The 13,944-nt window shown below is 41.8% G+C and overlaps 1 protein-coding gene across 9 annotated transcripts in view; it reads right to left on the bottom strand.

The window, feature by feature from the left end:
• The window catches only part of mark2b (MAP/microtubule affinity-regulating kinase 2b), a 52,334-nt gene extending 41,111 nt beyond the window's left edge, over positions 1 to 11,223 (bottom strand). For all 9 annotated transcript variants that reach the window (XM_008286870.1, XM_008286875.1, XM_008286873.1 and 6 more), the window contains exon 1: positions 9,947 to 11,223. In XM_008286870.1, coding sequence (XP_008285092.1) covers positions 9,947 to 9,997 — 51 coding nt within the window. In that variant the 5' untranslated portion in view covers positions 9,998 to 11,223. The remainder of the gene's footprint in view (positions 1 to 9,946) is intronic.
• Between the last annotated feature and the right edge of the window lie 2,721 nt (positions 11,224 to 13,944).

The raw sequence follows: 13,944 nt of genomic DNA on the forward strand, positions 1-13,944 counted from the left end.
GTACAAAAGCTAAGGAAAAACAAAACTGTTCAACTTGAATAATTTTGGCGTTTATAACTTTGAAGCAACATACAAGTCTGTGACTACAACTATCTGTAGCCGGAAAGCCAAACATCATTTCATCATGTCTGTGTTTCAGTCATCAATCCGAGATGTAAAATGGTAGGAGTTGTAGTGAGAGGCATTTTTGACTGAACGTTTTCAAGCCTGCAATCCACTGTCCCAAAAATAACACCAGTAGACTCTAAACCCAATCCATCCTCAACTGCTGTACTGTCACCTGTAATCATAGACACATGAAGCAATGACGTGTGCTTCCAGGTGTACTCGCTCTAGTCTGACACCAATGCAGGCCAAAAAGTCTTCAAATAATAGTGCCTGCACAATCTTTTTTCCTTTGTCACCTCTTCTAAAACTATTCAGAGCAATATCTAGTGTGAAGCACAGCTAGTACGTTCATACTAGTCAAACAAACTGGCTACCACACATGAGGCCAAGTAAATTTGTGAGGGGCCCCTTACTTTAGCAAGGTGGTGTCACGCTGGGTCTCAGTTTGCTGCGAATGTAGGGTTGTGTGTGTGTGTGTGTGTGTTCTCTTGAACTGGATTACCTTAACTCCCTAGGTATGTGTATGTGTATATTTGTGAGTGTGTGTGTGTGCATGTCAAATCAATTCAGAGCTTGTGTTTGCTCTGTTGCTGTCACAGTTGGGACACACAGCATAGCACTTCCTTGTGTGCCCTCGTTCTGCTGCTGCTATGCAACTCTGTGGGTGTGAGCGGTGCATGTGAGCCACCACAGTAAACAGGTCTGTGGAGCTTTCGCAGGGTGGCTGCTCTGAAAAGCTGATGGACACATGTATGGATAGATGAAATACAGGTTTTCACCTCACCCCAGCTGCCTCGCTCGCACCATAACAACTTTATATGCGTTCATGAAGAAGAGCAGAGGTGCCACTTCCAAAGAGTTTGGATATTCCTCCTTTAGGTTGTCATGTACTGACTTAAGCGGTTGAGCTTTGCCAGGAACTGAGTGGCTTATCCCATTGGGTAAACAACTTTCTGTGGGAATAGGGCTAAAACATTTGTGGAAAATATTAAATTACAATGCAATTTGTGATATAAAATCTTTCTGAAGTCAAATTTAAGCTCATCATTCACTGTGTAGCAGATTAAAAACTTGTGATGGAGTAGTGACTGTCACAATGAGGACAGCATGAATTTGTAAAACCACTGACACGACGGTTTGAACCCTGGGTCGGCCGTGCTGCATAATGTACGAGGTGTGGCTATTAAATAATGAGACTGGGGTTACGTCTGTCGAATCGCTCATGCCTGCACCAGGTGGCACATATTGATCAACAGGCATGCATAAACGACCCCTGAAAGTTCCAATCTAGGCAAATTAAATAAAATGGAATAATAGCATTAGCCTCGTTAGCCAGACCTCACACATTCTTAATTGCAACCTTTGCGGTTTACTAATTGCAGCGTTGATTTGAAATAAATTAATTGTTCAGCTCTAGTGGGGACCCTGGATGAGCTGTTTGACAGTAAATGAATGACGCATTTGTTGGAGAAATCAACGCTTTTAGGCATTTGAGTATGGAAACGAAAAACAACAAAACATTAGATGGAGGATGCCACTAATACTGACTAGTTGCATTTTTTAGATAACCAAGCCCAGTTTTTCTTTGAAGATACATTTAATTAAGCAATTAGGTTCAAGTACAAAGACTGTAATGTCTTTTGAGAGTCCACTCCATTTATCAAACATGGGAAATCATGAGTCGGATCATGGCGGCTTGCTCACAACATGATTTGAATCCAAATAATCTCATTTTACTGTATTCGGACTCACTGTGACGAAGCAGAAATCACAAAGTTTCCTTCCTTGAGTTGTAAACAGACACAGTATGCAGTACAGAAGGAAGCTAGTCAACTTTTAGTGCTACAAAAATCTTTTTTTTTAAGATTGAAGTCAAGTTGAAGTGTTTGATAATCACAATAAAAAACTGACACAGACTGTCTCAGCGATGGGAAATATATTTTGGCTAATAAGGAGCACTGCTACTTGAGTGCAACTGCAGGTGCACAAACAATGGCAGCTTGAATGTTTACCACCAACTGTGCACTTTTTTTAAAAATGTATTTATCCAATTTTTTGTCTTTATGATACTGTGGCTGCAATAAATAAAATGAAAAGGAAAAAAAGAGAAGCATTTTTGTACATTGACATTTAAATCGTGCCTTCAGATAATGATCAATACAGTTTTATCCTTAATTGTACATTTGTTCTTGTACATGATGTCTTTTCCTGCATGTGGTGACAAGCAAGGCCACAGTGTAATTAGTTTCTCAAGTATTCATTTAACCTTTCCTGCACATCAAAACATGCACATTAGATCACAGGAAGAAATCCAAGTATTGACGGCGGATTGAATGACTGAACCGAGCGAGAGAAGAACATCGCAGCAGCCGTGACAGAAATCCACACGCCTTCACCTGGATGACGTCAAGCCCTTCAAATCGCAGGTCAACAGTTAGCTGCCACACCTACCGCTCGGCTCAACTGGAAAGGCCTGTTTTCTCCTGCTCCCTCAGACATAATCTGACGCACACAAAGCACTGAATTTCACTGGCGGTTGAAGGCTTTGGCAGCACCTGCTTGTCCTACATTTCTGTGTCCACTGGACCTCCGTGTATAAATGACTGAAAATGTAATTCCAATCCAATTTACAATTAAGTGCAAATATCTGCGTGTGAGGGGGAAAAACGAGGGACTGCTTGTGTGTGTGTGTGTTTGAAGCAGGTTCTCTGTTGCTAGGGCCCTGGCTAGCTTTGTCTTTCTGTTCATCTGCCTAGTGACGGGTCTGGTAAGGAGAGAGGCATAATTTATGGTTTCCTGGGCGTAACAGCAACGTCTATGTGTCTGTGTGTGTGTGTGTGTGTGCGCATATGTGTTATAGATTGCGTACATGACTCATTCCAGACCATGAATGAATACAAGCAAAAAAGGTGAGCACTGGAATATTAAAACACGTCTTCACCGACATACCTGTATCAATACACTCACACATTCACTGCTTCTTTCTCATCTATATTGAATTTCCAGCTCACCGGCTTGCTGGGAGACTCTGTCTTTCTTTTACACTCCCAAGGTGTCAGGTGAAATACATCAAACTGTGCTGAGCTTTACTCATATATCCAACACTGTGTTTGCTTTGTCTTTGTTGCTGCGGTGCTTGATAGCGTTTTAAAATCTGCAAGCCTCGCTGTTTTGGTGCTGGTGCAGGTTACAAAGGTCAAACTGAAATACAACTGAAAATAAATTTAGAGATGGATGACTGGGCTGCCGTGCCAGCGTACAGGTGGCACAGGAGCTACTCCACGTTCTCACTCGCCACCCTCGAAACCTGCCACGCGTTAGGGCCATGAATTGAAATCGGCATTTAAAAAAATGAAAGTAAATTGAAAGAAAAAACAAAAATTAATTAGAAATTGAAGTGTCAGGTGGCCTCATGGTTATGGTGCACGAGTCGATTCCTGGTTGAGGTGAAACCTTTGCAGCATGTCACACCTATCTCTCTCTTTGCCCTTTTATTTGACTCCTCTCTATTTTTATAACACAAAAATCGTAGTGGTCCAGTGTTCACAACAAAAAACTATCACTGATCACCTCTTTTTCACACAGAATAACATTTAAAGAACAACTACAAACAAATGTATTACATTTTTCATCAATGCACGTATAGAAATAATAATATCAACAGCAAACAAACGGACTGTTAAGTTTTGTAATGCAAAGTCTTACGTAAGGACCTGCAAGCTTCCTTCAAGTCAAATACATAGCCTGTAGCCTCTTGCTTAGCAGAACAGTTTCCTCCATCACCATAAATATCTTATGGACTAAATTCATCTACAGTCCACTGAGAATTGGACAAGAAGCAGCAACAAAACGGCTGAGACAAACTACGAAAATGCTAGAAGAAGGCTGACATTTATGAGAAAAGCACGGTGATATAACACTACCAAGCGCTGTGGATGTGGATGTACATTTTAAGTTACTTTCGGGGCCTTTTCCACGAATGATGGACGCAAAATAAGACTGACACCTGTTACCGTGGTAACTGTGCAAAAAGATAGTGACAGCTGCTGCCCTAAAATACTTAGAAAATATGAAAATGAATTAAAATTACACTAAAATGTCTTTAGTGTTGTCTACTTCAACCCTGTAAAAAGCAAAAAGGTATGCCTCCTAACTTAGCTGATAAAAAATTAAGCACATCTGATAGCAGCACAGCAAGTACTGACAATTACTGCATTAGAATTTGATGAGGAGTAGACAACAATAACAATTTCATCTTTACAGCTCCTGCCATGCTTTCTCTGCTTCGCATGCAGTAAATGCCTGCCGGGTCACAATGCATTTCTTCCTGTTCCCACGTAATCATGGGACTGTTTTATGCCTTGTAATTTTATCTAATGTTAACTCGCTACGACGCAGTTAAAACTGTAAAGACACCCTTGAGATTTTGACCACTGGCAATGCAATTGAGTGACGCTGATTGGAGTGGGCACCCCGTTTTGCTCGAACAATGCACCCGCACAAGAAATACAGTGTCTTCTAAAAGTGTAAAACTGCCACTTGAGAATTTGAGATCAAAACAAATCAATAAGACAAAAGCAGAGACTTTGATTTTAATTCCATGCTATTTATTTTCACCCTATGAGTGCACTATGGGTTGCATGCGTGAGGGGTTATGCTGCTTCGCAACACTGGACACTTGATGGGCATAAAACTAGAACGTCTGACGATAGATGGTTGACAGGTGCTCTACAACTGGAATCCAACACAGACGTCACCCTCCTGCACTCTCTGAAAACATCTGAGGTGACATAAAAGCCACGTAGTCGCTGAAACTGTCTGCATTTTATATGAACAACAGTTGGTTTAAAAGTTTTTTTTGAAATGTCAAGTGGCAACCAGACGTCACTCTTTTGCATAAACTAGCCTCGACTTCAACCTTATGCAAATGACGCATTGTGACACAAACGACTACAACATCGTGCACACAAACATGGAAATATGCATCAACACAAGCCTGTACAAATGCACCTGTGGTTTAAATTTCAAAGATTGCTTTGGAGATTAAAAACACAACACAATGGAAATATGGGGAAAAAAAGCCCTAAACTAACAATGTCAAATTTGAAACTTATACTTCTCACCTTATGTTTAATATCTACTTCATATCACCCACAGCCAGCTTTTAAATCCACATGTCTCCCTGGGCTGGAATATGCATAAGGTGTGCATGTTCTTGAAATGGCAGCATATTGTTTTTGTGCCTTTGCATGGTTGATACATCTGGGCCCAGGTAAGTAAGGGAGTTTTTAAGGGCTTTATGCTTCCCTTTTTTGCAAAGGAGCGCATGTGTTCATAAGTTGGAGAATTTAGGAGCACGTAAAACCATATTGGGATGAAATAAAATTCATTAAATAATATGTTTTACATCTTTTTTTAAAAAAAAAAGACGCTTGCAGGTTAAATCACTTAATTCATTTGAATACAAAAACTACCTAAATTCAAAGTATTTTGCTTCATACTTGCAGGATGTTTAGGTGAAACAAGCCAGTGCAATAAAATTGATTTTAAAAAAATGAAGTGACTTTTTTTATTATAGGATATCTTCCAACTTTCATTTTTTTTATATTGAGAAGCATATTTATATTTGCTACACACTTATTCCTGCCTGTGTTTGCTGAGCTAGACACGTGTCCACATGTAGTGTAGTCAAAGCAAAGTGCTAACTCTGTTTTCTGCCGATGGCAAAATGTGTATTTACAATTATTTGTAGTCATTCAAACAAGCTGCTACTGTCTAGATCACTGACAATAACTTTATTTGTTTACATTTTCACTAAAGTGTGTAGGGAGAGGGTGAAGGGGTGGGATGGACCTGAGCTAATTCCTGATGAGGTTTTGGGCTGATGGGAGGGGGATCGCGCATTTGTTTTTGTTTTATTTTTCCCCAAATGAACAGCATTGGTTCAGAGCAGAAGGTGCGCCATCATCATTGTTTCGTTATCAACCTGGGCGGGCGTTTTTATTTGCAAATGCCTTTTGGGTCATCAATCGGGCCATCCTGCATGCTTTACTTCCTTGTTCCTTGTTTTGTTTACTTTGTGAATGGAGAGTCTTCTATTAAAAACAGCTCGAGTAAACCTAGTGTAAACTTTAAAGTATCTTCCTAAATGCAGTTTAGTAAGCTTTGCAATTTCTCAACATGGCTTCTACGATGAGGAAACGTCTCACTCGGACAAATTAATGGCTCAGTTGTATCACACCTCAATGTGGGGTGGATCCAGCTTACACAGCCAGTGTGTAACTACCAAAACAATGACATGGAGGATGAAATAACAATTGAAGAGGCAGACCAGTATTTCTAGCTGCATTGGTGTTGGCAGAAGACGTGGCTCAGTGAATAAAGGAGGCCCGCTGTACAACAGGAAACCAAGTGATCATGTCTAGGGAAGTGGATTAGCAGCAGCAACAAACCTGTTGACAGTTGACGTGTATAACAAGGTACAAGAAGCAGAATCCAAATTTAAACCAATATGCTGCAATATTTTGATAGAGACATTCGGCTTTGTATTTAGAAAAACAAGCTTTATCTCTGTATCATGTATAAACTCCAGGTATTTGTTCTTGAACTGGCGGCACACTGATAATGAGCGTCACATTCAAATAAGTTCCTCAAACTAGCAGGCCGCACGAAGCCTTGCATAACATGGGAACATGACCGATCAAAGCCACTCAACATATCTGACATTTCACACCGTCAGATAGATGTCATAAGTCACTTCTCTACATTTGACAGCTCTCTTCTGATATGTGCCCAGCAACTGCTCATGGAGCCTGGATGGCAGGGCTGCCTTTTGTCAGTAACTTTTACCCTACAACCCCCCCACAGACTTTAATAAACCATTAACTCGCAGCTTCGTTGGCAGTCGTGTGTAAAAAGGGTTTGAAAAACTGTCAAGTGAAGTAAGTCACACTTAAGACTCAAAGTAAAATATTAAAAATCAACTTTTCTGTTGCAAGGAAGCAGAGAAAGAAGAGGGTTGAACGAACTGCTTTCACGGATCAAAATATACACTTGACGGGAACAGAGAGTCACGTCGACGCTCAGTCCGTCCTCATGTCCGGTGCCATTTTGTCCCGTATCTTGAGACCCGACACCAAAGGGCTTCATATACACGGCCGTTAAAACAGACTGTGTTTGTATGGGAGTATCCATCCGTGACCTTTTGCCTACAAACCCAGTCGAGAATGTGCTTTGACCCCCAAACTTTTTTTTTTTTTTCCTTCCACCCCCTAAATCCTCACCGGGTGCCGTAGGATGAGTACGAACCCATTCAGACCAACAATAGCTTACACTGAGACAACACAAGGTGCTGCTAAAGGTTACACAAACACAGCATGCACAGAAGTTTAGCTCCAGTTGCCATTAATCATGAACACACTGCAGGTTGGTTTTATACTCATATGCAGCAGCGTAGCTCCTTTCAATCTTGGCTTGTGGCACGCCACGAGGTATTTCCCCAGCTATGCACGACTTAAAGAATTTTTCTAAGAATATTATTGCATTGTCGTGTGGATGAAGTAGAGCCTGGTCTAAAATGTTTTTTTATGGACTTGCCAAGGTCCTCTGCAGAATCCCGCACAGTTGTCTCATTGAATTCAGGGAGGAAGTTTGCCGACACTGAAGGTTAACACTCATTTGTTTGTACAACTTTGTGTTGCGCCAGTGTGTTCAAGAAGCACCTAACTTTAACTATGACATCAACTTTAAAAACCCCACTGGAAATGGAGATGCCCCGTCTGTGTGTACGCCAGTGGATAAGGCGGCTTATATAATCGACTGTATCACTCCTGACCTCTGTTCCCATAAGGGTGTAGCCATGTACGAATATGCTTGTGTCACTCTGACTCTTGCCTACACCAACACACCGGTGTCGATCTGTTTTCCCTCTTTTTGAAGCGGTGACCTGGAGCGTCGATCGAGCAGCACAAACACATGAAGTGCGATCGTGGTATCAACACAGAACTTCTGTCAGCGCTTTATTTTTATGAGAAACAAAGACACACGTAATCTTTGAACCTTTGTGCCGCCACCAACGGGAGGCGTTTTCCTATTGGCTGCGAGGAGCAGGTCTGCGGTCTGGTTGGCTGCACACCTGTCACGCACACCTGGGTTGGGCTTTCAATGTTTAAAGTAGCCAACTTTGATAGAGGGTGCAGCTCTTGTGACAGGACTGAAAACAAGAACCAGTTAGTCACACTCCCCGTATTTATCATGGTATAGCTCGGCACTGACAAACCGATGGTATTAAGTCAGTCTCACAAAAGGGTTTAATCAAATGTTTTTGCTATGTTTGTGCTCAACAAAGCTACTCCCCAACACAATCCATCACGCCAAATCCTCACCTCGGCTGCATTCACCTACCTACAGACACCCGAGGAACACAAATATAGAACCGGGTTTAGCTCGACACATGCTGACGATTATCCACTGGCTACACTGTCGACACACACATTTTTTTTCCATCCAACGCTCATGAGAGATTTTTCATTTGTAGGGACAAATACCAAGTAATGCTTGTCAACAGCTGTCCTCGTAATGCAAGTCATGGTCTTTTCTGGAAACTATAATGGCTTTCATGTGAGCGCGTGTGGCATTTTCATAATAACAAGATAAAACTGTCTACAAGATTAAGGCTGATACTGTAGTCTTGGAAGCAGGGGCTTTGTTCCAGCCTTCTTGTATGGATTTGCGGCGCAGCCAAAGGGGTTTCTTTGGCTTTTAAACACATTACTCAAAAGTGTTGCCTTAATCAAGGCCCTTGAAATCAAAATCGCACAATCTCAAGAGCTGTAATTAGCGCTTTGCAGTTGATGAACTGAGATTTATCGTGCGTTTCGGAGCCATTTGACGCACAGATTGGGGTCAGCAGCCTTGTTGTAGGTTAGAGGAGGATGTGTAATAGTTGTGTGCTGCTAGAATATCTTAATTTATCCCTGCACCTGAATCAAATCCAAAAAAATGGCAGCTCTAGTTAAACATCTGGGAGCTTATTTCAACAATAGGCCTACTTGTGACATTAAATACAAGTGTTTCACAAGTGCTTTGACCCCTTTGAGTACAATTTATTCATCAATCAGTGAATGATGTGTTTTCTGTCTTACAAATTTACATTTCAACCACATACTCAGAAAGCTCACCCATGCTTTATTTGCTACACAACAGCGGCACTTTAGTAAATATTCAAAGTTATGGTGTAAAAACAGCCCAGCACAAACATTACATGGACTTTTTCCTTCTGAAAAATAGGACAGAAGAGAGTCAATCTAAATAGAAATTGAATAAAACCTCCTTAAGCTCTCTTCTTTCCCATAAACAACAGGATTTTCCAACACTACTGTATTGTTTTGACACTCAACAATGGAAAAAGGACATTGGTCACACATGGACTACAGTGAAATCACAGATCATCAAACTAACATGTGGATGCTGGACTTGTGTCAGCTCTGGGAAATTCATGTGGAACCAGCTGACAGGGTTGTCTCTATTGCAACAGGTCAAAGTGACAAAAAGTCAAGTAGGAGGACATGCCTTAAGACACAGACTAAACAGCAAGCTAAATTTGCTCTGCTATTCTGCAAGGAGTGGGAAATCCAGTGTGAGTGCGTAGGCAAGCCTGTGAATCACTGCTGTGTGGCAAAGACAACAGAGACACTGAAAAGCAGAGACAACCAGAGACTGGAGAAGGCCAAACAGGGCCTCTCTCCACAGCAGATAACAACTTCCTACTTAACTAGCTCAGTGGGTACACATCATGTATAACAATATGCAGGAGAAGTATTTTAGAGGTTCATCTTACCTGCCCGGCCGAATTTTCAATGACTTGCATCAGTGGGGTCCTTGCTGACATTTTTGAAAGACTTGGGAGTTGCAAAAAAGGGAAAAGGAACTGTGAAACAAGAACGATTCGTCAGTGTCTCTTGTGCATTTAAAACTCGTGTGGCTGATGGTAGAGGGAAATTTCCAACAGATGTCCAGTGCTAGCCAGCTAGCAGCACGACAGATAACCCGTGAATCAACAAGTTGAATCCCACATCAGCGGCTAGCCGAGTTAGCCAGCTAGCTAGAAACTAGCTAGCAGCAACCGCACGTCCCATGTTTGTCAACAAGTACAAAACAGGAAAAGCCGCTGTTTTCTTCAGCTTCGGTCTGAAAACATTCAGTTCCCAATTAGCATGTATCGGCGTCGATGGTGAGCAAGCGAGCTACAGCACCGACACTAGAGCCGAGCTAACAGCCTGGTGCTGTGACGTTTTGGCCAGCTAGCTACTTGTGCTAGCTTGAAGAAAAGTTGGTTGTATTGAACAAGACAAGGTTCAATTAGGTGGCTAACATGCTAACCTGTGAGGCTGCTAACTAACGTCCGAGGGAGCCCCGACTGTCGCCGAAATCTACAACAAACGTTTATCCAGCGTCGTTTTCATAACGTAACGTCGTCGTCTGTCTTTCTCTTTTTGGGGCAGAGATGTTTCCTTTCAGGGTTGAAACCAGGTCCGGGGTCCACAAACTTTCAGGCCAAAGTTATTCCCGGCGAGGTCTCGACCTTCCCAACTCACACAAAACAATTCAAGATATTCCCAGTGAGATATCCGGGGTTGGGTATCCGAAAAATAAAAGCAGCACCTTGTAAAACGCTCACATGGCAGGTGAGAAACACGAATTAATTTGTTGCGCTAGCTGCTCGATATTAGCCCATGTAGCTAGCTAATTCAGCGTTTCTTTTGAGGCAGAGCTAGCTGGTTAGCCTATTCCCCCAGCGCCCGCAGCGGCGGTGACTGCCACAGAGCAGCCCACGAAACTCAAAATCCACGGAAATCACCGGCGCTCTTCCTTGTGTTGCGTGATTGGAATAAGGTCGTTCACCAGTGCTGCACTGCAGTGTGGCGATCTACCAGTTCGTCCTGTCGGTACACCGACTGCTTATTCCAGCCGACTGAAGGGGGAATCATCAAGTTGTAAAATCCATTATCGGCACAGTGGGCTTTTCTCGTCAGGAGGTGCGAGTCGCGGGCGACCAGGGGGGAGAAAGGCGAGGAGCTGCAGTCTATGCGCACGATCCTGCCCTCATACCGGAACAAGCTCGCGGCAACATGGCTGCTTGCACCACGACTGAAGGAGGAGGACCGGGGAGGGAGGGAGCGCTGCGTTCGGCTCCACTCGAGTCTTTCCGGGCCTCCGCTGCTGACCGCCTCGCTCGGGCTGCTGAACGGCAGGTGCAGGGGGCTGAGTGGTGCTCACAGCAGGCCTGGATGGACCTCGGGTCTGGAGGAGGCGTTCAAGGTGGGCTTCCTGAAGCTGGAGCCTCCAGAGCCTAAAGGTCGCTCATTGATCAGCTGCTCAACAGTATATTGATTATTTGCAGATGAATTGGGTTTTGCATGATTTAATCTTGTATCCAAACTTTTCTCCCTTAAACAAAGTAAACAGTCTGGATTTGTAATGTTTAAAAATGGTGTAAATAACAAAGTATAATCACTGTGCTTAAGTGCAGTTTTGAGATACTTCTGAGCAATAATATCAACATCATTTGCAAGATTACTTTCCTCAGCAGTTTGTGCAACATCAGTTCTAGTATCATGTGCAATATCCATCATATTACCATGTGTGATGTTGCTCTTTTATTTCAATCATGCATCACACGTATATCTTTTGCTTTTCTGCCATGCACTGCATCTATTCTCATATTATGGCATTTTGTTTTTTTATGTGCAAGATCCAGCACATGAATTTCATTTTGTCTCATCCTGGTTGTACTTTACTCATTTCCTTTTTAAGATCTGCTCCTCATCCACCTTTCAGATACTGTAATGTATGTTTCACTACATTTGTCAGACACATATGCAGCTTTGGAAATCATTTTTAAACCACTTGTTTTTTCTTTCCCACGTCTACACAGCAGGCCTTTTTATTGTATCATAGTAGTTTAACAAATACAAGTCTTATTGTAATTCAATACATGCAATAAACTATGATGATGCATTGGACTAAAATGTCAAAAAATTACACCAGCAGAGCAACAAGAAAAGCTTTATTTTGTGCACGAGCTGTACAGATAATCCAAAAAGGAGAAAACTGCAAGATGACGAGAAGAGTGATTGCTAACTGGCTTGGAATCAGCAAAAAAAATCTGTGCATCACAAGCATAAAAAGAAAATGCAGTTTGGTTTCTAGCAAAACCTACAAAGTAAGAGGCAGACAATGATGCTCAGTGTTCTAGTCGTTATTTCCAAAGCTGTAGTGACTTTTAGATTTTTTACATGTGATCAGTTTAATACATGTAAAGGCTGTTACAGATGCTGACACAAGGGAAATTCTGACACCAAGCTGTTTTCTACGGAAGCTGGACTCTCTAACAAAAGCCCAACAAAGCAGCTCACACCAGATTTATTTCATTTACAAACACCCATCTCTTCCACTTTCACTATCTCTCTGGAAACTCCAGTTCTGCAAACTAACTCGGCACCTACAAGAGTGGCCACATTTTTCTGCAGTGAAATCACATCTGCTTCCTTTTGCCCATCACACGTTTGGTTTCTCCCTTCACTCCCCAAAGAACCCGTTTCTCTTTATTCGTAATTAAACGTAGGTCGTGTCAGAGCAAAAAAAAAAACAAAAAAAAGACTTCATTCATTAAGACACATTGTTGCTCTGCAGGACAGAATTGATGGAGAGCTCATAGAAACTTCATAACTTTGATATATTGCGCTGTTATCAAGCGCAAATTCACTTGAACATGAATTTTCAATTTGTTAGCTAATGAACTTTTCAGTGTAATAGATGATAAAGATCCACCCTGCTCACAGGCACAGCTGAGGGCCAGTTGGATCATTCATTATGCCGTATAATGCCTCCATATTTCCAATTCTATTATCCCCATTGTTATTTCATCTTTTTTTTTCTTCTTTTAAATCTGTGCCTCCAGCCAACTAGACCACTATTCTTGGATCTTGTTAAATTACAGGCCCTCCTTTCCCACCACAGCTGTAAAAAAAAAAACACAATGTAAATATACACTCGTGCTTTCCATAAGTGTGACTATAAGATGCTGACAGAAGGCTTAGGCAAGTTACTTAGCAACAGAGATATAGATGACAAAGATAATAAGGTCTGCGGAGTTGCAATAGAGAGTTTTACACAATGTGAGGATGTTATGTAGAAAATCACCAAAAAAAAAAAAGGGAATTCAGGAAATGAAGGGGTATGAGAGGCTAGTTAGGAATGACTGGGAGAGCGTCCAACTGGCAGGATTTCCCGATGAATCAAGGGAAAAAAAATCACCTCTCTGATGATGGAGGGAGTGAACTCGAGGGGTACGAGCGGCTCTGTTTTTTAACATTTAACCATCCATCTTAGACTCATTACCCACCTCGTTACTGTCAAATCGCTGCATTTCTCTTGTGGTGCATCTTTCAGTCAACATGCAAAAAAAAAACCTGGCCAAAAACTCACTTGGCAGAATATGTCAGATTTTTTTTATTTTTTTCGCAGAGCATTTGGAGCAAGGCCAGTTTGATGGTGGCTCACGGGAGGGAGGATGTCACCCCTTATTGTGAGCAGTGGAAAATGTCAGAGCCGGTCGTGTTAACATTTATACAAAAATAATGACTGTAAACTCATTGACACCGGTCTTTTTTTAGATTGTACATGAGCCATTTTAGCAGGTTTGCTGAGGAGGGAAATGTGCTGAAGTGTCGCCATCTGGAGGATAATTGGAGATATTACAGAAACCTATCTATCTATCTATCTATCTATCTATCTATCTATCTATCTATCTATCTATCTATCTATCTATCTATC

The sequence above is a fragment of the Stegastes partitus genome, unplaced genomic scaffold (assembly GCF_000690725.1).
Source record: "Stegastes partitus isolate 25-593 unplaced genomic scaffold, Stegastes_partitus-1.0.2 Scaffold474, whole genome shotgun sequence".
Taxonomy (NCBI): Eukaryota; Metazoa; Chordata; class Actinopteri; family Pomacentridae; genus Stegastes; species Stegastes partitus.